Here is a 23,164-nt window from a genome sequence, read left to right on the forward strand (position 1 = left end):
TGCATATTGCCATGCATAATAGGTGAACACATTGAAACCCGGAGCACGAACAAGATAACACGACAGACCGTGTACTGATACAACTAGTCAACCAGTTTGTAAACAGGGATAAGGTGCCTCCTCTTTATACCACAGTGTGCTATTTCATCTGTCATCCAGTTATTCTTAGCCCAATTATTACACTTAATGGTCGTGAACATTTTTTTTTTCAGGCTGTCGAACGTGCCCTATAGCGCTTACGCAGCTCTTTTTCTCGTGTTCTACGTGGTTGTTCTTCACATTTTGGATAGGCAGGTAAGTGACCACTACCAAGTGTTTGAAACTGTGCATTGCATGTTATTGTTGAACCAAAGAGCCAGGAAAAACGCGGTGAAGAAAGGAAGGCAGAATGAGGAATGTTTTTTTTATTATTATTTCTTCCAAGTGCACCATAATCAGAACGGCGAGCGTGTTATTGTTTGGCACTTCCGAGCTCCGTCCTTTAGTTGCGCAGCCTATAACTGTGTGCTATTCCTCTTTGAACACGAATCAGTTGCACTCAGAAGACGAAAACAGTGTAGAAAGCTCACGATCCTTATGGACAAGGCTCGGTCATATTGCCCTTAACAACTGTGATGTTGGTGTTTGGGAAGTTATCAAATATTCGACACGATTCTGTTGAAGTATGCCACTTGCTCTCGTTTTGTAAAACTAGTGCCGGTTGCTTGCTTCTGGCTGTGTTAGCCTGTAAGCTTTCGCACAGGCTGATGAGCGCTTGCGCTGTAACGAAGGGGTTGTGCTTAAAGATAAGAAGCACAACGCCAGGGCATATATGAGGTGTAGGTCGCTAATATCAGATTACTGTTACGGCGCTTATATGGTACTACCATTATTAATTAACCCGGCATCTTTTTTTTTCTTTGCGCGACGCGTGCGACGTCGTCCTCGTCTGCTACAGTATTGACAGTTGTGACCTCTGAAATACATGTACAAAAGAAACCACTCTGAGTCTGTGTAAGGCGCAACACCTTGCACAAAGTAGCCAGCGCGAATGGTGCGCGATAGCGTAGGGTTTAGCGCGTCTCCCACCGAAATGCACATTGACGCATGGTTCGTGGTGACGCATGACCCTCCGCGCGCATTTGTAACGTTCGTATGTAACGCCTAATGTGTTGAAATAATGAAAGCGCTAAATATAAAGCACTCCTCTACTAGCAGGTCTTATGTTTTTAGATATACAGTGTGTCCCACGCAACTTGAGCCAAGACTAAAAATGAAAGCCACGTCGGGCTCGAATTGAACCGAACGCTTACTATTCGCAATAGCCTATAGTAACTTAGGCATTTCTTTTTGTTTTCCCCATAACACACTAATTAATTAAGTTTGGTTACCCGACTTTTTAATTATTGGCTGAGGACCCCAAGTGATATGCAGATCTGTATAGCACCTTCAGAAGCCACTGATTGAGTTGTTTCCTGTACGATACGTCTCACGTAATCCTTTTTTTCCGGGTTGCAAAGAAAGCCCGCGAAATATGAAAAAAGCCACGTGACGGAGCGCTTGCGCAGTGGTATCGTGCTGCTCTAAGCGTGCGTTCGGTGAACATGGTCGGGTGCATCGTGACTGGCGACGGGGAAGCGGCAGGGCATTGTGATGGTTGCAGGCAGTAAGGCCGGCGGCTCCTGCCAAATGACGGCGCAAATGCATGCTGCTGGCCGAGCGCTGCCGAGGAGATAAAGAACGCCCCGCCGCTTCTCCGTCGACTACCACAGACGTCGTCGGCGGCGTAACTGAAAGGACGGACACAGCAAACCCAATTTCGAGCTTTTAACAGCTGTGGCAGCAAGCCGTGGAGCTCAGCCAATGCGTAAACTCGAAAAGGGCTAGGAGAGAGCACGGGTCTGCGCTATCAATGTTGTGTTTCGCGTCAGTCAAACTGCTGAATCAGCCCGAAACACAGTCATTGAGCTCAACAATATATATATATATATATATATATATATATATATATATATTGCAACATATATATATATATATATATATATATATATATATATATATATGCGTGTGTGTGTGTGTGTGTGTGTGTGTGTGTGTGTGTGTGTGTGTGTGTGTGTGTGTGTGTGTGTGTGTTTGTGGCGTCTAATGATCAATTTATCCTCGTTGTGCGGGTATCAAGAGCAGCGTGCGGTCCCACGCAGGTGGAGTACATGGCACGCGTAGACTTCCTGTCTCGAGCCAAACTACGAGTCGAGCACGATGAGATGGAGACAATGGGAAGCATCAACAAAATCCTCTTGGAAAACATCCTGCCGGCCCACGTCGCAGCGCACTTCCTGAACAGTAGCAGGCTCTCACAAGTGCGCACCTTCGAATTTACATCTCTTCGCTGATACGTGCCCATTCTGTTGCACCGCGGTTTAAAATTCAAGCAGGCTTGCGTAGCGCTGCTTCACCTAGCGCCCACCACACTTACGTGCGAACTGTCGCAAGTTTACATTGTTGTCTCTTTCTGTGTTCTTCATTAGTCGCGCTCAAACAGCATCCCCTGAGCACAGCGTCAGACGCTGCAGAGCCGTGAACCATGCAAACGCATCGCGTTTGTAAGTTTCAAGTATAAGGCAATGAATTTGTTTTACTTTTCTTATTAGAAAGTTCTCGGCCGATTTTTTCTAATTCTTCCATCTCGTCCTAGCTTACACGTTTACAGCGAATTTTACTGTGCAAACAGGAGCAGACTGAAATTCTGCAAACTTTCACGCACGATAGGGGTAAACGAACCCTCGCTAGAGCACTATTTTTACTACTTAAAAGTGCTTCAGCCCACTTATTAAAGTTTACTTTTAAAGGTCTATCAAGTAAAAGTTCAGCCTGGCGAGCGTATAGAGTATGGTAGGGTGAAACATTCAGTGGGACTTTTCAACTAAGGCTTCAAACGCAGCCGCCGGACTGAATCTAAGTGGAATGTGTGTCCTCAAAGCGGGCACTGGTGTAATGCTCAGTGTCCTTATGTTTCTATCTTTTCACGACAGGAGCTCTACCACGAACGCTACAGCAATGTGGCGGTAATGTTCGCTTCCATACCAAATTACATCGAGTTTTACGACGAGACTGACGTCAACAAACAAGGGCTGGAGTGCTTGCGGCTTCTTAATGAGATCATATGTGACTTCGACAAGGTCTGAAATTTACTGAACGACTTTTGCACTTGGAAGAAGAAGCGCTAGCGTTTATACAATCATTGTACTCTTACTCGTGTTTCAGCTCCTCTTGAAGCCAAAGTTTAGTGTTATTGAGAAAATCAAGACCATCGGCAGCACCTACATGGCCGCAGCTGGCCTTCAACCCGGTCGTGAAGAAAATGGGGTAAGTGTGGACAACACTTTAATCATTTACACCAGGCGTCCATCTACTGCAAAAAAAATGTAATCAAACTCAAAATATTGCTGTGCGCTCCTTTAAGTCTGCGTGCGTTATCATTGTACCTCGCATTATCAACGGAGCCATTTCCTCTACTAGTAACAGTAACTACAAAATCTGCCATAAGATCCGCATACATTTTACACATGTAGATATACATATACTTGTTGGTGTACAGCAACGTGCGTCGTGTGGAGTTGTATGTACATCATTACTTCTTTTACATCGTTCAGACGAGAAGTGCTGTTTCATAGCTTTCGAAAAGTCAAAGCATCCGAATCCAATGCACCAATAAAAGTAATTACCGTATTTATTCGAATATGTCTTTTTTTTTCTTTCAACAACGTTATTCGAAACGACTTATGGACCTATATTCGTCACCAAAGAATATCGACCTATATTACTGAACGAAGCTAGCAAAAGTACCGAGCCAACAGAGTTCCCCCGTCGCGCCCGCCGTAAAGTCAGTCTGGATATTATCCACACTGGCTTTGAGAAATGCTGCATGTACAACACACTCGACGGCACTCAAGGACGACGCCATTTTTGAGTGCCGAGGTCGCCCGTGATTCATCCGACGAGGACCTCTTCTGGCAGTTCCGACGTAACCCGCCGCGGTGGCGTAGTGGCTGTGGCGTTGCGCTGCTAAGCGCGGGATCAAATCCTGGCTACGGCGGCCACGTTGGGGCCACCCGGTGGACTAGCCGAGCGGCCACGACGTGGGCCACCCGGCTAGTCCCACGTCGGGACCGGCAGGTCTAGCCCACCGGCCCAGTCGCGGGCACGCCGGACGGCCAGGATTTGCTTTTCTAGAGCGGGGCTACGCAGAAGCGAGTCCCACTCCTCCTTGATGAACTTGGGGTATGTCGACCCGCACTCCCAGAGCATGTGAGGTAGAGTGGAGGTCTGGCCGCAGGACGGGCAGGCGTCGTCGCGATACACGTCGGGGTAAGCCTCGTGGAGAGCGGACAGACACGGATATGTGCTGGTCTGTAGGAGCCTAAGCGAAACGGCTTGCGCCCTATTCAACTTGGGGTGAGGGGGTGGAAAGACCCTTCTGGACATGTAGAAATATTTAATAATCTCGTTGTGAGTAGCGGGAGCGTCCCTGTGACCGTAGAGAGGAGGGGAGTCAGTGCTCCTTATAGAAGAAGCGCGGTCGGTGAGCTCACGCGCAGCCTCGTGGGCAGACTCATTGAGGTTCGGGTGAGCACCCTCGATCGATCCTACGTGAGCGGGAAACCAGTAAATTGAATGGTTTGTGAGAGCATGTGGACTCGAGCCGCTAAGAAGACGAACAGCTTCCTTGGCGATGCAACCCTTCTGAAAAGCCCTAACTGCCGTTTTGGAATCATTATCGATTTCGGACCCACGACCGTCTAGCAGGGCGAGGGCGAGGGCGATGGCGACTTGCTCGGCGACTCCGGGGTCTGAAGTGCGAATCGAGGCGCTATTGGAAATGTTTCCGCTCGAGTCGACCACAACGACGGCAAAGGTCTTCCCGTCACTGTACTCCGCAGCGTCGACGAAGCTTGCGCTAATGTCGTGTCGCTTGATCTGTTTGAGGATGGCTGCTGCTCTGGCCTTGCGTCTGCCCTCGTTGTGGACGGGATGGACGTTTCGGGGCACAGGGGCCACTACGAACTTGTCTCGAATGCGCCTAGGTATCGAGGTACTGACCATCGAGAATTCCGCAGGGTGGTAACCCAGCTCTTCGAGGATGCGTTTACCTGCCGCTGTGGTGGCCAGGCGACTGAGTCGCGCGCGTTCTTGGGCTTTGGCAATCTCCTCGGCGGTGTTATGTACCCCCAGCTTCAAGAGATCCTCGGTATGGGTCCTGATGGGTAGCCCGAGAGCCCTCTTGACTATTTTGCGGATAAGAACGTTGAGCTTGTCTCTCTCCGCTCTGAGCCAGTTGTGCATAGAAATCGTGTACGTGAGGTGGCAGAGTACGAAGGCATTGATCAGCCTGAGAAGATTGTTTTCCTTCATGCTTCGATGCCGGTTTGCGATTCTGCGAACGAGGCGGAAAGCGTTGTCCGTCTTTGCGATGATCTTGCAGAGAGCAGTTCCGTTCCCGCCGTTGAATTCGACAAACATGCCCAGGACCCGAATAACGTCGACCCTGGGTATCACCCCCCCGTCACAAGTGCGAAGTCTGATGCTGCTTTCAGAGACTGGCTTCCAATCTTTGGGTCTGCCTCCCTTCTCTTTTCTGTAAAGTGGGAGCTCCGATTTGGCGGGGGAGCATCGAAGTCCGGTGGGGCGGAGATACTCCTCGATCACGTCGATCGCCTCCTGCATGGCTTCTTCGACTCTGCCCTCGCAGCCGCGGGAGCACCATATGGTGATGTCATCGGCGTAAATGGTATGCTTGACGTCCTCGACGCGCGCCGACCTCTCGGAAAGACCAATCATACAGATGTTAAACAGTGTTGGGGAGATGACGGCGCCCTGAGGAGTGCCCCGCCCTCCGAGGGGCACATCTTCGGAGCGGAAGTCTCCAATGCGAAGCTTGGCCTTCCTGTCAGTTAGAAAAGAGCTGACGTAGTTGTGGAATCTGGAACCGAGACCCAGGTCTGAAATGGTCTTGGCGATGAAGGTGTGGAGCACGTTGTCGAAAGCCTTCTCGAGGTCCAGACCGAGCAGAGCCTTGACGTCTCTGGAACGGCCATCCACAATCTGATGCTTGATTAATTTCATGGCATCCTGCGTTGAGAGTCCGGCGCGGAAGCCGATCATGTTGTACGTGTAAACCTCGTTGTCTTCGAGGTACCCGTTAAGCCTGTTGAGGACGACGCGCTCCATGACCTTGCCGACGCAGGAGGTCAGAGAAATCGGCCTCAAGTTTTCGATGTTCGGGGCCTTGCCGGGCTTGGGAATGAGCACCGTGAATGAGCACGTCTTCCATTCTGCAGGTACTATGCCGCTCTTCCAGGACTCGTTTATCTTGTCGGTCAGAAAGATAATCGACGTGTCGTCGAGGTTTCTCAACATTCTGTTGGTGACTCCGTCCGGACCCGGCGCAGACTTGCGGTTGAGCGCGAAGATGACCTGTCTGACCTCGGCAATGGAGAAGTCTTCATCCAGCTCGGGGCGCGGAGGGCCTCGGTAGTCCGGGAGTTGGGTCGACGGATCTCCGTCGCGACGGACAGGCAGGTACTTCTGTATGAGTTTTGCGACGAGTTCATCGACCGTGTTAGACCTGGTGGCTTCGTGAAGGGCCCGGGCCAACGTATGCCTTTGATTTGACTTCGAGCCGCTTTCATCGAGAAGGTGCTTCAGCATACCCCAGGATTTGCCGTTGCGCATCTGTCCGTCGATGGATTCGCAGAGCTCGTCCCACTGCTGCTGGCATAGCGCCTTGCAGTGGTCTTCGATGACCTTGTTGAGCTCCGAAATCTTCTTTCGGAGTCTGCGATTGAGCCTTTGACCCTTCCATCGGCGGAGCATGGCGGTTTTGGCCTCGATCAGGTGGGCGAGTCTGCTGTCCATCCACTCGACGTCGAGATCTGTTTCCACTTTCTTGGTGGCCGCGGAAGCGCCGTTCCGGATGCCTTCACACCATTCTTCGAGAGTGGCGGGTGCCCGGGCTCTCCCGGGTTCGTCCCGAATCTTGCGAAAATGGTCCCAATCGATGAACGTGAATTCCCTGACCCTACTCCGAGACACCTTGAAGTTGGTCTCGAGAATGTAGTGGTCGCTGCCGAACTCCATGGGGGTGTTCTCCCAACCCACGTCCTCGACGTTCCTCACGAAGGCGAGGTCGGGTGTCGAGTCCCGGGTGATGGAGTTGCCAATGCGCGTTGGAAAATTCTTGTCAGTGACCAGAGTGAGGTCCATCTCGTTGGCGTCTTGCCACAGGTTGCGCCCCTTGGTAGTGTCGTAGACGTAACCCCAGATGCCATATGGTGCGTTGAAGTCGCCGACGACGACGAAGGGTCGAGGGCCGGCCAAGTCGGTCGCCTTCTTGAGAATGGTCTTGAACTGCTGGCGCGAGTCTCTGGGGTTGCTATATACATTGAGGACGAACACGCTGTTTCTGCGCTGATTTCGCTGCGGAACGTCGAGCAGGATCTCAACCATGACATATTCGATTCTACACCTCGCCAGCTTGAGGTCGTGGGTGATATGAGTTAGCCGTTTATCGATCAAGGTGCAAATCCCTCGCCCCCGGGCCGGCCCGACACGGCCCTATAGCCCTGGAGCGAGGCGGCGGAGATTAATGTTTCCTGGAGAGCAATGACCTGAGGTTTCGCAGAGAAAGACCTGAAAAACTGCTGCAGAGGGGCTTTTTGTTAGAATACCCTCTGCAGTTCCATTGCCAAATGCGAAAACTCTCTTTGAATCTATCCATTATGGCTGACCTGACGGACTACCACCTAACGGGGCAGTTAGGCCTGCGCAAAGAATGGGTCCTCCTGTCGCCGCGCTGGTGGGATAATGAAGTGTAGCTTCCTTTAGTATGGCGGGAACGGTTAGCGGTTGTACGACGGAGGCGGATGAAACCATTCGCGCCTCAATGGCGTCGATGCGATCTGCGAGAGCTCCGAGGCCCCTGTTGGGGTCCCCGAGCGCAACCTGAATTTGGCGAACGTTATCACTGAGGCAAGCGACGCTAGCGGTGACCTGTTTGAGGCCGTCTGCCAGCCCAATGAGACTTTGCTTAATCTCGTTGACTTCTGCAGACAACGCTCCCGATTCACATGTTTGTTTGAGTACTGCCCTGCGTTTGGAGGACGTCGCAGTACCGTCTACCGGAGCTGGGATTGGAGTCTCGGTGGCCGTGACTGACGCACCGTTACCAGACACATTCGAAACGAGTTTCCTGATCTCTGCCATTTCGCTAACTAGTGTCTTGATCGTGTTCTTGTGGTCGTCGTTCTCTTTGCGTAAGCGAATGACTTCCGCGTCTCTAGCTTGCTCTGTGGGCGGGTTGCTACGAGAGGCCGGAGCAGCCTGGGTATTGGCGCCGGGCTTGGGTCGTACCAGATCGGCCCAAAGAAGGGTCGGCTGCTTTCCGCAACGTGTGGAGGCGGGCTGAGGCCCGGATGCTGGCTGGGTTCTGGAACCCGGGAGGCCCCTGGAACCGGATCTGGACCTGGATCTGGATCGCAACAGGGATCTTGACCTCGACCTGGCCCTGGAGACGGAGCGGCTCCTGGTGCGACCGCTGGAGCGGCCACGAGACCTGGATCTCCCCCTGGACCGGGAGCGGCTGCGACCGTATTGGCGTTCAGGCGATGCTTGCCGGGCTTGATTCGCGCTCACCATGGGCGGGAAATGTTCGGCGTTGAGGGCGCGGGAGCGTTGCTCCTGTCTGCGCCTGACGAGATATGGCGTCTGAATCGTCGCTTGCACTCCTTGGCGGCGGTAAGGTGGTCGCCTCCGCACAGCTTGCATTTGGGATCGCACCTATGCTGAGCGTCGGGGTTTGCTTCTCCGCATCCTCTGCAGATGGCGTCGTTAGGCGAAGGGCAGACGTCGGAGCGGTGCCCGAGTCTCCCGCAGCTGTAATACACGTCCATTTGCTTGCGAAATAAAGTGCACCTGACGATAGTGCCGCCGTAGGAGACAAAATTTGGCACCCGGTACCCCTCGAACAGGACCACCACGGTGCCGGTGTTGATTCTTTTTTGCGCCCAGCGCCGTGGGATTTCTCGGGTTGACGAGTTTTTCGTCGATCGCCGCGGGCCCGTCGGTAAGGGAGACGCCTCGGATGACGCCCTTGCACGTGTAGTGGGGGGCGGCCTCGTAAGCGCTCACCTCGAAAGGTTGGCCGGTGACGGAGATGCCCTCGATGCCGACGTAGCGTGCAGCGTTGTCCCTGTTTGGTGTGCTTATCACCATTATGTTTTGTTGAAAGTTGGGACACATCGTGTCGGTGTCCCGCGACGCCGAATCGAGCCCAGCAGCCTGCCATATGGCGTCGGCGACTGCGGTAGGTCCACGCTTGCTCATACACAGGCCTCCCCTGGGCCGCACGATGATCTTTACCTCTTCCTTGGGCATCGGAGGCATCCTGGCCCCTCGAATGATCTTGCTTTTAATGCCCGCGCGGTCGGCGCTACGCCGAGCGTTGGAACCGGTGTTATGCTGAACGTCGGCCGCACTGGCATTGGCCGCGTTTCTCTTGCTCATTGAAGAACGTCTGGTGGCAACGAGCTGCCACCCGGAGTCTTTAGTGAAGTCCTCGGGGGATAAAAACTCCCCTGCCACCTCACACTCCATTACAAAGTCCGTGGAAAAGCCTACGACGAGAAGAGGTGGGCGAGCGATGCCTCGCCTCGCGAACCCTAACACGGTTAGGCACATCACACGGTCACGGCGTGGTCGAAAGAAAAACGGCAAGAAATGTCACAAAAGTCCACCCACCCACAAAAGTCGGGTATCGGCGTGTTCCTCTTGACTTCACGGATCCGGAAATGTGGAAAGTTCAGGGGTACACACTCGAAAAACATCCGAAAATGTTGGCAAAAAGCGGGAGCCGAGCGAACCACGTCAGATGTGGCTCAAACCCACTGCCAAACCCCCGGCGTGGATGCCGCTTGTGACATCGACAACCGAGATTTAGTAGCCGAGCTTACGGTTAATGAAGCTGTGTCATGTCCAAAGACTTTCGTTTTATTTTTTTCTAACAACATACGGGTCGACGTGTATTCGAACTGTATTTTTTTTCGGCAAGTTCAATATATAGGGGTCGACCTATATTCGTGGTCGACCAATCTTCCAGTAAATACGGTATCAGTTTCTTGGTAGACTGGATCCATCGAATTCTGCAACAATAGGTATACGCGGCCGCAACGCTGCAGATGCCAATAACATACAGGAGAATGAAAAGCGGTGAGAAGGAATGCCGCCAAGATTTCTTTCTTTCTTTTTGTTTTCTTGTCTTTTTTTCTTTTAGACGTGAGCTTAAACTGGCGTTTCCAACCACCACCGGCGCCAACCTTCTTCTTCTTTTCTTTTTCTTTTCCTTGTCTAGAAAATACAGCATTTTCGCATTAAATCTGCTGCCGCCATGCTACTTGCTCGAAAAATTAGGTCAACTACAATAACATATCAAAGCATGCACGTACTTCAAGCACCCTTCCTCTCTTGAAACACGTGAAATATATAGCCGTGCGGAACCTATATTAGGTTCTAGCAACAAAAGCGACGACCGCTAATCTTAACATATGAACCTGCGCGATATACCGCCCATAGCTACAGCCAATGTGCACCAAAAATAAGGGCAAACGGCAGAGAATGCGGGGACAGATAATTCCGAACAAAAGTACGAACACAATAAATACGCGAAGCACGAGCTTACACAGATCTGTCACCTAATACTGCTTTCTTTTTATTATTTGTTCATTAAAACGCGAACCAACATGGTGGCAAGAGAAGATAACGCTTGTGGTGGCCTTTTACGCCTGCTTAGATCTTGTCACAGCTATTGCAAGCATCTCAGTCAAAGAAACCGAAATAGAGATGGTGCTACGCGACGTATTTGCATGCTTTCAAACTACACTCTAGGCACGGTTGCGCCGCGACTCAACTCTCGATATTTTCTTGCACGGCTTGTGGTACTTTAATCTCTTATACTTCAGAGGAAGCTTTAGCTCGGGCCCAACTCCGACGCGGCCTATTCAAATACACCTAAAACGCAACAATGCTTTTCCGAGATAACCCCTGGACCAATTTTAATGAAATTTGTTGCATTTGAGAGAGAAAATTAAATTCTAGTGACTGTTGGAAGCGGAATTTCGATTAAGGGCCTGAACTTTGTTACAAGAAGTTTCAAAAATTCGTATTTTCGGAAAATATAGAAGCACGAAGTTTACAAATTCATAGCTTTACATAAAGAACTGATATCGCGGTTCTGTAAACGGCATCCATTAGATCATTGAAAGAGGATAAATTCGATATGTCATTGTACATCCTACATGGATTTTTTACGTTGTGTACAAGGCTTCTACCTAGGCTCTATTTCCATATTACTAAATTTTTTGAGATTCATGTATAACATATCAATTTTGTCCACTTGAGATGCACTATTAGGTGAAAATCACATGTTTGTGATATCATTATTCATTAATGAGTTGCAGAGTTGCAAACATGACAGTTTCGTTTTTCGAAAATTTTCGATTTTTGCCAATCTTTAATAAAAAGTTGACAACCTAAATCGAAAATTTGAAATCAACAGTCACTAGATTTTAAGTTTTTCTTTTAAATGCAACAAACCTTGTCAGATTTGGTGCAGTTCTTGCCGAGAAAAACGAATTCTCCTTTTACATGTATTTAGATAGGATCACCCGAGCTAAAGCTTCCTTTAACTAAAGCTTTAGCTGACATAATGACATAAACATAAAACATAATGACATAAAAATGACATAACGAATTTGTCCGCTTTGAATGATCTAATGGATGCCGTTTACAGAACCGCGATATCGGTTCTTGATGCAGAGCTATGAATTTGTAAACGTCGTGCTTCTATTTTTTTTTTTTCAAACGGTCGAATATTTCAAAATCTTTTTAACAAAATTCAGGCCCTAAATCGAAATTCCGCTTCCAAGAGTCACTAGAACTTAACTTTCTCTCTCAAATTCAACAAATTTCACTAAAATCGGTCCAGGGGTTATCTCAGAAAAAGGTTTCTGCGTTTTACATGTATTTGAATAGGCCGCGTCGGAGTTGGGCCCGAGCTAAAGCTTCCTCTTGTGCCTTCTCTCCAAGCTACTTCACAATTCTACCTAAACTTGCTGAGAAGCCGTCAAACAGATCGCTTCCTCACGCTAACCGCCGGCTAATGTGTATTTGTTCGTCCTGGTAAAAATAGTTTCTCAGATATACCATCAGTCGTGCCGCGTCGTTCTCTCCGATATTTCGATCTCCGCACAAAGTGGTTTAATACTGCTATGTACATTCACGTTATATCCGCCTGTTCTATCGTTACTTGTGTTGCAATTGATTTTGCTTCTATGATCCCTGTGTAACCTGCAGCATAACACAAACTGAAGGTACGATTTCAAATATTGTAGCTGGTGTAGAAGCAATGGGGCAAAGTGGCGTTGTGTTCACTTTCTACGTCGCTTTGTAACTGTGAAAGCAATTCGAGAGAAAATTATGGCGTACCTACGCAGAACAAAACTAACGATACATTCAGCATTTTGTACGAATTGGTGCCAAGGGGAAGGAAACACAATCGAGGGCAACAGAAGATTAGGTGACGTGAAAAGAGAGTGTTTCAGAGGAAGACAGAGTTTCACAGGAAGATGGAGGTATGAAGTGATCAACTGCACTCGAACGAGAAATGTCGCTGTAGCAAATATTATGAAAAGGGGACTTCTCTTCGTCAGAACGATGACAGCTCCTCTTGCCTAAACGCTGACTGCAGCGACATTCCTTGTTCGACTACCGGTGACGAGACAGTGAAATTTGCAGGCATGGGATAGAGTTGGCTGACGCAACACAGGCGCAATTGAACATCACTGATAGAGGTATCTATACTGTAGCAGACAGAAAAAAGGCCGAGGAATATGACGACGAAACTGACTTGACATCGCAAACATGCCATTTAAATTTCACATGCATCCTTCGTTATATTCATTCTCGTCAAATCTAACGTGGTAATTCTATAGCCGTTTTTAACCATTTGTTAATCCCAGAAACGATGCCTTTTATTTTGTAGGACAAGCCACGTGATGATCACAACGTCGTCAGCCTGGTGGAGTTCGCCATCGCCCTCACGGCGCTTCTCGAACAAATAAACAGAGAATCATTCCAACGCTTCAAGCTCAGAATTGGTACGTGATATCGACTGCAGTCGGAGACTGGCCTTCGTCTTTTTAGAGCGCGAGTGCGCGAGTTTAACCTCAAGCACACTTTGTTGGTTACTATGAGTTACACGCTGTAGCACCACCACAATTTTTTTTTTATCACCAAGCAGGAGTAGCTGGCGCTAGCTGCAAATACTTCTAAACAAATAGTTTTCAAATAGACTAATCGCAGGAAGCGCGAGAAGGTGATTAATTCTAACCGCAGTAGATACCGGGAGTGAACGGCTCTCACCGTACTGCAGCATCGCTCTATTTGCGGCGGCAGCACCGACCGTCACCACCAAATTGTTTGCGTCAAAGCCCGTGGCTGTGAAACGCTATAGAAGCACCTGTCTGAAATTCCTCGCTAGCGTTAATATATGCCAGCGCTCCAGCTCATCGAATCGATTTGCATTTAGCCTACCTGCGCCGTTATACACATCCCCACGGATATAACTGTTTTTCTTCTATCACCTGCCGCGGTGGATCAGGGGCTATGGCGTTGCGATGCAGAGACGGCGCGTTCGATCCCAGCCGCGGCGGCAGCGTTCCGATGGGCGCGGAATGTAATAAAAGCTCGTTTAGCGTGCTCTGAGCGCAGCGTTAAACAGCCCCAGGTGGTCAAAACTAATCCGGATCCCTCCACCCACGGCGTCCCTCATAACCCGTTGTTCAGTTTCGAGACGTTAAACCCCGCATATTAATTTTCTTCCTTTATCATCATGCTGCGTGTATAAACGCAGCACGCGAAAATAAAATAAAAACGTGAATTCTTTTCTGCGCACGTAGCTGTCTATGAGAGTCATAAACCATGCATCAACCGGAATAACGTCCTCGTGTGAAATGCATGATTTTTTCTGCTATTTACTTTTTCCTTTGTTTCTCTCGTATTTGGTACTCGCCGGAGCTGCGCTAATGGTGTGCGCGAGCCTTGTACAGTGCAAATAACGTAGAGACTGTTCCCTTCACAACCTCTCAGGTATCAATCATGGCCCAGTGATAGCCGGCGTCGTGGGTGCCCAGAAGCCCCAGTACGACATCTGGGGCAACACTGTCAACGTGGCCAGTCGTATGGACAGTTGCGGCGTCATCGGCAGGATTCAAGTGCGTGAAATTTTCACCTGTTCAGCTTTTTCCGGGAAGAAACGTGCCAATGTGAAGCTAACGTGAAGTAATTTTTTTTAATGAGACAAACAAAGTGAGGGGTGCTTGTTTCGACCCCCAAACTAATATAAGTACTTAAACAAAAGCTCACTAAAAACTGCTTTCGCATGTTAGCTCTTAGCACAAAAGTCGAGTACAAGAGAAGGCATTCTGGATGTAAATCTTACGTGTAGAAAGAAACGAAAATAAGAGAGAGAGAGAGAGAGAGAGAGAGAGAGAGAGAGAGAGAAGAGGAGGGGAGAGGTAGATATACAGGGTCCTGCATATTTCACTGCGTATGTTCGAAAAAAGGTTTTGCGCTCACCGCTGCACTGTTCTTCTTCAAATTTTGCAGAAAGATCGAATTTCGAAGACTACGTCGTTTAGTATAACACTTGGCACAATTAATTGCCTGATTTTAAAGAAAACAGTGCCAATTTGCCTGCACTTCTGGGGACGCGAGTAGCTGCTGCAATGGCGCAAGCATAAACTTGTGTCACCGCCTACCGGCAGCTTAAAGAAGTAGTGTTTCAGGGAGAGCTGCGCCGTGTTTTCCGCAGAGAACTGCACGCGACTGCCCTCCCTGAAACGCTGCTTTCTGCAGCTGCCGGCAGGCGACGACATTGCTTACGCCATTGCAGCAGCTACTCGCGTCCCCAGAAGAGCAGGCAAATTTGAACGTTTCTTTTTTTTTTTTTTAGACCAAGCAGTTAACTGTGCCAAGTGTTATACTAAACGATGTAGTCTTCGAAATTCGAAAACTCCTAACATCCCCGTAACAATACGCAGCGAAACATGCAGGACCCTGTACTCTTTGTGCGCAACAAGCTTCCCGATCGATCGTTGCATTCTGCACTACCCTGCGTCTGGTTAACCTCCCTGTCTTTCCTTCACTTCTCTCTCTTTCCCGCTGAAGTGAAACGCATGCAAAGTATGCAATATATTCAGTTAGATGGAATCCGACGCAAGCGCACCGAGTCAAAGGTTCGGATGAGAAAACCCCGGCCAATCCGACAGTGTTAATGCGAGCTCAAAAGCAGTCCACCGATGGGTTGTTTGGCGGGATTCATTGCGCGAGGCAAGCGCAACAAAAGAAAGAGAACACGGTGTACCGAATATTTCGGTATCCCTAATCTTCTGTTGAGCTTTCCTCAACTACTCACTCACTTTCTCAGCTCTCTACCAATTGTGCCATGCCGCAAGCGTTCCTTCCCCCCTCCTCGTCTAACCAAGGTATATGTAATTTGGTAGCGAAGCTTCCATGTAAGCCCACTTGCCCAGAAAATGGCGGCGTGTTGCAATCGTCGCCATCTGTGTGTCGGGGGGACACCTTCAAGTCAAGAAAAAAAATATAATAATGACGTTAGAACAGGAAGTTGAAGAGACGCCGTGATTTAAGTTCCTTGGCGCGAATGTTTAAATTCCTTTAAGGTCCGGTATTTTGACTGCTACCCGAAGTTTGTTTTTTTTTTTTTCTTTTTCGAGCTTGCAGCTTGCCTCAGCGTATGCGTCATCGTGCCTTTATAAGAGTGTCCCGTGTCTCAAGCTAGCATAGAATTCAAAGCCAATATCCATGACGAAAAAAAGAAACTATGTTTCAATGGATAAAAATTATCATGGCCAACGTTTAGTCACAATATGCAAAACCTATTCGCAGAATCCTCGAAACACAAAAAAAAATTATTTGCAACGCCATGTGTGCGCTTTAAAACCACGGCGCTGCAGTTTTTGCTTTTCTCTTCTTTCTTCTTCTCCGCCCTTAAACTGGCTCTCTTAACTGTACTACACGCAGAGACAAAGAAACAGCGCGCGCATGCGATCCCATAGATGAGATGAATATATATATATATATATATATATATAGAAAACTATCAGTCATAGCTCTCGTAGTATAGCCCTGTGGGCCGTTTCCTTTTTTTTTTTTTTTTTTTCGAAAGTAGTCCGTTTAGGGTTATTATAATTACACGAAGGTATTTCGCCCTCATCAGCGGCAGTCCTTGGTATAGTTATTCTGGCGGCTAGCTTCCCACGCTATGCGTGCCGCCATCGCACCTGGTTAAGCTTTTCCTAGACGCTAGAGTTATGCTTTGTCCGCGCAACCTTGAGCGATCGGAAAGCGCGTTTCCCCCTCTTGGCCGGCGGAGAAGGGAGGCTTCGTTCCGGCCGCGAAGCTCTCCACATCTCTGTAAGGTGCCTTGTGGATGTCTCGTGCTGAAGATGCCCTCTCGGTGAGCGCATATTTCACCCCTCATCTTTTAAGAGGTTCAATACATACAAGCATTTGTCTAGCAAACCAGATTTTTTTTCAAGGGAATTTTCCACGTCTCAGTAATTTCTCTCGTCGTATTCGAGTGCTGATTGCCGTGTTATAGTTTGTTAACGAAGCTTTCCCTCAAGTCTAAATATTTTAAGGCAGTTTTCCTAGCCTCTAAAGCCGCTCGAGTTCGCTCTTCTCCTTGAGCGGCCATTTTTCCTAGAAAGTATGCCTTCCAACTACTCCGCCCTTAAACTGGCTCTCTCAACTACTACACGCAGAGACAAAGCAACAGCGAACCAACCGACTGAGCTATCTTTCCGGGCAACATCGAAGGGTCACGAGTTCAAATCACTTGTTATGTTCCTTTTTTTTTTTCCGCCCCTTTTTCTTTCTTTTTTTTTTCTTTCTTTTAATGTCTTTTCCTTTATTTTATCACTGTACGGGAACCCTCCTAAAATATATATATATATATATCTTCAAATATGTATGGCCTCACACTCACATGTGCAGGTCATAAATACCAGGTTCTCTAGCCGAGTGCCATCCATGCGGTATAACCGAGCTCAGATTGGTCCACCTTGACTGACCAAGTAGGGCACCACTGTAGGTTAAATGAGGCATACAACTCCTGCGGGACCCGCCGTGGTTGCTCAGTGGTTATGGTGTTAGACTGCTGAGCACGAGGTCGCGGGATCGGACCCCGACCACGGCGGCCGCATTTCGATGGGGGCGAAATGCGAAAACACCCGTGTACTTAGAATTAGGTGCACGTTAAAGAACCCCAGGTGGTCGAAATTTTCGGAGTCCTCCACTACGGCGTGCATAATCAGAAAGTGGTTTTGTCACGTAAAACCCCATAAATTAATTTTTAATTTAACTCCTACGGGGACGGTAGAGTATCCGTCTCCAGTGCAAGAGGACCGTGATTCAAATCCCGGTGCCGCGCTATTCTCCACCGGAAAATACAAAAAAAAAAACCGTGTGTTGAGAAAATTGCACAAACAGGCCTGGAGTGCGGCCTGATCCCGGTGACCAGAACCGGTAACGCACTCTCTCACCAGAGCAGGATTGGCCACCCTGGTGTAGTACTTGGCCACAACCTCCTATATGAATACAACATTCGAACCCCGGCCCTCAGTCCCCAGCAGCCGCGAAGCAACTGACCACGGCGGCGGTCAGATCTGTGACGCTGCAGAGGGTGCTAAGAATACCTGGCTCCGGACAGGCCGCCATTGGAATCTGAACCTGGCAACGTTTAACGTTAGAACGCTATCTAGTGAGGCGAGTCTAGCAGTGTTATTGGAGGAATTAGAGGGTAGTAAATGGGATATAATAGGGCTCAGTGAGGTTAGGAGGACAAAAGAAGCATATACAGTGCTAAAAAGCGGGCATGTACTGTGTTACCGGGGCTTAGCGGAGAGACGAGAACTAGGAGTCGGATTCCTGATTAATAAGGAAATAGCTGGTAACATACAGGAATTCTATAGCATTAACGAGAGGGTGGCATGTCTTGTTGTGAAACTTAATAAGAGGTACAAAATGAAGGTCGTACAGGTCTACGCTCCTACATCTAGTCATGATGACCAGGAAGTCGAAAGCTTTTATGAAGACGTAGAATCGGCGATGGGTAAAGTCAAAACAAAATACACTATACTGATGGGCGACTTCAATGCCAGGGTAGGCAAGAAGCAGGCTGGAGACAAGTCAGTGGGGGAATATGGCATAGGCTCTAGGAATAGCAGAGGAGAATTATTAGTAGAGTTTGCAGAACAGAATAATATGCGTATAATGAATACCTTTTTCCGCAAGCGGGTTAGCCGAAAGTGGACGTGGAGGAGCCCGAATGGTGAGACTAGAAATGAAATCGACTTCATACTCTGCGCGAACCCTGGCATCATTCAAGATGTAGACGTGCTCGGCAAGGTACGCTGCAGTGACCACAGGATGGTAAGAACTCGAATTAGCCTAGACTTGAGGAGGGAACGAAAGAAACTGGTACACAAGAAGCCAATCAATGAGTTAGCGGTAAGAGGGAAACTAGAGGAATTCCGGATCAAACTACAGAACAGGTATTCGGCTTTAACTCAGGAAGAGGACCTTAGTGTTGAAGCAATGAACGACAATCTCATGGGCATCATTAAGGAGTGCGCAATAGAAGTCGGTGGTAACGCCGTTAGACAGGAAACCAGTAAGCTATCGCAGGAGACGAAAGATCTGATCAAGAAACGCCAATGTATGAAAGCCTCTAATCCTACAGCTAGAATAGAACTGGCAGAACTTTCTAAGTTAATCAACAAGCGTAAGACAGCGGACATCAGGAACTATAATATGGATAGAATTGAACAGGCTCTCAGGAACGGAGGAAGCCTAAAAACAGTGAAGAAGAAACTAGGAATAGGCAAGAATCAGATGTGTGCGTTAAGAGACAAAGCCGGCAATATCGTTACTAATATGGACGAGATAGTTCAAGTGGCTGAGGAGTTCTATAGAGATTTATACAGTACCAGTGGCACCCACGACGATAGTGGAAGAGAGAATAGCCTAGAGGAATTCGAAATCCCACAGGTAACGCCAGAAGAAGTAAAGAAAGCCTTAGGAGCTATGCAAAGGGGGAAGGCAGCTGGGGAGGATCAGGTAACAGCAGATTTGTTGAAGGATGGTGGTCAGATTGTTCTAGAGAAACTGGCCACCCTGTATACGCAATGCCTCATAACCTCGAGCGTACCGGAATCTTGGAAGAACGCTAACATAATCCTAATCCATAAGAAAGGGGACGCCAAAGACTTGAAAAATTATAGACCGATCAGCTTACTGTCCGTTGCCTACAAAGTATTTACTAAGGTAATCGCAAATAGAATCAGGAACACCTTAGACTTCTGTCAACCACAGGACCAGGCAGGATTCCGTAAAGGCTACTCAACAATAGACCATATTCACACTATCAATCAAGTGATAGAGAAATGTGCAGAATATAACCAACCCTTATATATAGCTTTCATTGATTACGAGAAAGCGTTTGATTCAGTCGAAACCTCAGCAGTCATGGAGGCATTACGGAATCAGGGTGTAGATGAGCCATATGTAAAAATACTGGAAGATATCTATAGCGGCTCCACAGCCACCGTAGTCCTCCACAAAGAAAGCAACAAAATCCCTATAAAGAAAGGCGTCAGACAGGGAGATACGATATCTCCAATGCTATTCACAGCATGTTTACAGGAGGTATTCAGAGGCCTGGAGTGGGAAGAATTGGGGATAAAAGTTGATGGAGAATACCTTAGCAACTTGCGATTCGCTGATGATATTGCCTTGCTTAGTAACTCAGGAGACCAATTGCAATGCATTCTCACTGACCTGGAGAGGCAAAGCAGAAGGGTGGGTCTGAAAATTAATCTGCAGAAAACTAAAGTACTGTTTAACAGTCTCGGAAGAGAAGAGCAGTTTACGATAGGTAGCGAAACACTGGAAGTGGTAAGGGAATACATCTACTTAGGGCAGGTAGTGACTACGGATCCGGATCATGAGACTGAAATAACCAGAAGAATAAGAATGGGTTGGGGTGCGTTTGGCAGGCATTCTCAAATCATGAACAGTAGGTTGCCACTATCCCTCAAAAGGAAAGTGTACAACAGCTGTGTGTTACCAGTACTCACATATGGGGCAGAAACCTGGAGGCTTACGAAAAGGGTTCTGCTGAAATTGAGAACGACGCAACGAGCTATGGAAAGAAGAATGATGGGTGTAACGTTAAGGGATAAGAAAAGAGCAGATTGGGTGAGGCAACAAACGCGGGTAAACGACATCTTAGTTGAAATCAAGAAAAAGAAATGGGCATGGGCCGGACATGTAATAAGGAGGGAAGATAACCGATGGTCACTAAGAGCTACGGACTGGATTCCAAGAGAAGGGAAGCGTAGCAGGGGGCGGCAGAGAGTTAGGTGGGCAGATGACATTAAGACGTTTGCAGGGACAACATGGCCACAATTAGTACATGACCGGGGTAGTTGGAGAAGTATGGGAGAGGCCTTTGCCCTGCAGTGGGCGTAACTAGGCTGATGATGATGATGATGATGTGTTCATATGAGACAGTTATTAGACAATACAGCGTGGGGGGGGCAGCATATTATCATTTAAAAAGCATTTCAACCAATCAACTTTGCTGCCTGTAGTGTGCTCAGAGCTAGCAAGGTGAACAAAAATTGCACGGTATTTCTTGCACGCCATACAGCACGTCGGGTGCAGCAGCATAAATATTCACGATAACGCAGTCTGCAGTCACATTTTACTCTACCAAGAAATGCCGTTTGCTAGCTCCGGCAAATTTTAAAAAGTGAAGAGCACGACACGCATTGAGATAACACGCAAAGAAACTAAAAAAAAAAATTGGACCCAAGCGTCATGTTCAATCCAGCGACGCCATTCTAAATAAAAGCTGTACAGAGGCTCGCGCAGACCGGCTACATTTTGTGCCAAAAGCACTAGTCTTGCAGGGGTCACCAAGAACCATCTTTTATACTGTGAAATGGAGAAAACGTAGAGTTGCTTCTTTAGGGCGCCAAAATTATGCCAAAACGAAATGTTACTTCATTTGGCAGTATTGCGCTAAAATAGTTGCCAACATATTTTTCCTCCCCATAGGTGTATTTTATTTCAGAGTTTTTCCCCTCTAACGTAGTCGCGCTTCAATTGCGCTGCATTACTGATGTCTCTAGCAATATGTTTTTGGCACGCTTTTCGTTCCAACTTTCACGACCTATATGAATCCTCCTTGCATTTACTGTTACTAAGCGCACCAGAACTGCGTTGCAACGAAGCGTTGTTCAGGACAGCTTCGAAGAGGCTGCTTCACGCACGCACGCATGCAAACACACACACGCACACGCTAGAGCGCGTGCACTCTGCAGGGTCTTACCAAAAAAGATTATTCAGCTTCGACATCCCCAACATTCTTTTTTTTTTTTCACGAAACTGTCGAAGTTCATAACTTTCAAAGGCGCTTCTTCGTGAAATGGGAGACATTTACTGATTTTCGGCTGCCATGCATTGTGAGGTATAGGCACGGGTAAGATTCTAGCAGCTGGTCGTTTGCCCCCAGAGGGATTGTCCGGGGCTGCAGGAGGTCAACGCTGCTCACAGAGTGCAGAACTGCGGGCCACAAAGGCCGAATCAAGACGTCGGCGATGTTGACAAATAGTATGCGTGCCGCTGTCGACAGCGGATTTCAAGGAGTTGTTACGGACGATCGCATACTTGGGTGATGTTCGGCGCAAGGAATGTCCGCATCAGAACCGTTGCGTTATCGCGTTTACTCAATTTTGAACCCTTTACATCATTGCAATATTTAGCTTTGCATGTACCGCCAACTTTCGCGATCGCAAGCATTTTTTTTTTTCTTTCTCGCAGGTCACTGAAGACACGGCCAAGAAGCTCCAGGAGTGCGGTTACGAGTGTGAGTGCCGGGGATCCACTTACGTCAAGGGGAAAGGCACCCTGACCACGTACTTCGTCAAGACGCAGTTCGACAGGAACGACTCGTGAGCGACCACTCCCCGCATCCGCCGGCTCCGTGCCAGTCGCGCAGCCATTTCAGCTGGCCCACCCCTTGTTTCTGCTTCGGCACGCACAGACCGCCGAGTGGAATATGAGAGTCCGAAATCGAATGCCCGGTTCCTCTGCAGCACAACGCCTTCCAGCGGTGCAGAGTAGCGTACGCGCTAGCAGGGTGAAAGTAACTTGCCTGCTGTCCCACACACCTTCCAGGAGGTCACCCGCGTGACGTAGCCACAATGGACTGAAGAGCTGCCCCTTAGACAACCAGCACAGACTGAAAATATGTAAACATCAAGAAGCAATTGCCACTGCAAGACAGGCGAGTGAAATTTATGATCGCACTGATGACTCTGTAGTCATTCGTTGTTTAACGGCTGCCCTTATTGTTAATATTGTGAGCAAAGTATCGCGTATAGCGTGTACAACGTTGGAGGAATCAGGAAAACTATATATTTATCTTCAGAGGACCGCTTTACCATCCTGTAGTATGAACCTGTTAAGCATCGTACATTAAATATTTTTCTCTCATCGTATTTCACTTGTGTGTATGTCTACTATACTGGTTACGCACACGACGAATTGCACTCAGTGGTTCACTTGTGCGTGCGTTTCGCGCCATACAGAAAAGAGAGTGAAAACTTCAAGAAACAAGGGCCACTCAAGAACACAGTAAGTTGAGAAAAGGCGCTATTTTCTGCTACGGAACCACTCTCTGTCCCTATTTCTGCCACAGGATCACTGGAAGTGTAAGGTAAATAGGTCGGACCGGGGTATTCAGCTATTACTAGCCCGACTTAGTCGCTGTACTTTCACGTGGCTAAGCGAGATGCGGCCAGAACGTTTGCACGTGCACACCACATCACAGTTCATGAAGGAGAGGGAGCGAGATTTCCCTTCTCCTTTTTTTTTACTTCCGAAGCCATTGAACCACCGCCTTCGACGCGACACACCTAGATAACGTGGCAAATGGGGACACAGTTCAGCTTAAGCATCGTTGTTTGTCGCTGTCGGGTGC

General features: G+C 48.3%; 1 protein-coding gene across 1 annotated transcript in view; it reads left to right on the top strand.

The window, feature by feature from the left end:
* Ac76E (adenylate cyclase type 2 Ac76E) overlaps positions 1–22,682 on the top strand; it is an 875,452-nt gene extending 852,770 nt beyond the window's left edge. The window contains exons 17-23 of the mRNA XM_050195342.3: positions 213–294; positions 2,181–2,339; positions 3,012–3,158; positions 3,244–3,345; positions 13,073–13,187; positions 14,179–14,303; positions 22,003–22,682. Of these exons, the coding sequence (XP_050051299.2) occupies positions 213–294; positions 2,181–2,339; positions 3,012–3,158; positions 3,244–3,345; positions 13,073–13,187; positions 14,179–14,303; positions 22,003–22,137 (865 nt within the window). The 3' untranslated portion in view covers positions 22,138–22,682. The remainder of the gene's footprint in view (positions 1–212; positions 295–2,180; positions 2,340–3,011; positions 3,159–3,243; positions 3,346–13,072; positions 13,188–14,178; positions 14,304–22,002) is intronic.
* The last annotated feature ends 482 nt before the right edge of the window (positions 22,683–23,164 follow it).

The sequence above is a fragment of the Dermacentor andersoni genome, chromosome 1, assembly GCF_023375885.2.
Source record: "Dermacentor andersoni chromosome 1, qqDerAnde1_hic_scaffold, whole genome shotgun sequence".
NCBI lineage: Eukaryota > Metazoa > Arthropoda > Arachnida > Ixodida > Ixodidae > Dermacentor > Dermacentor andersoni.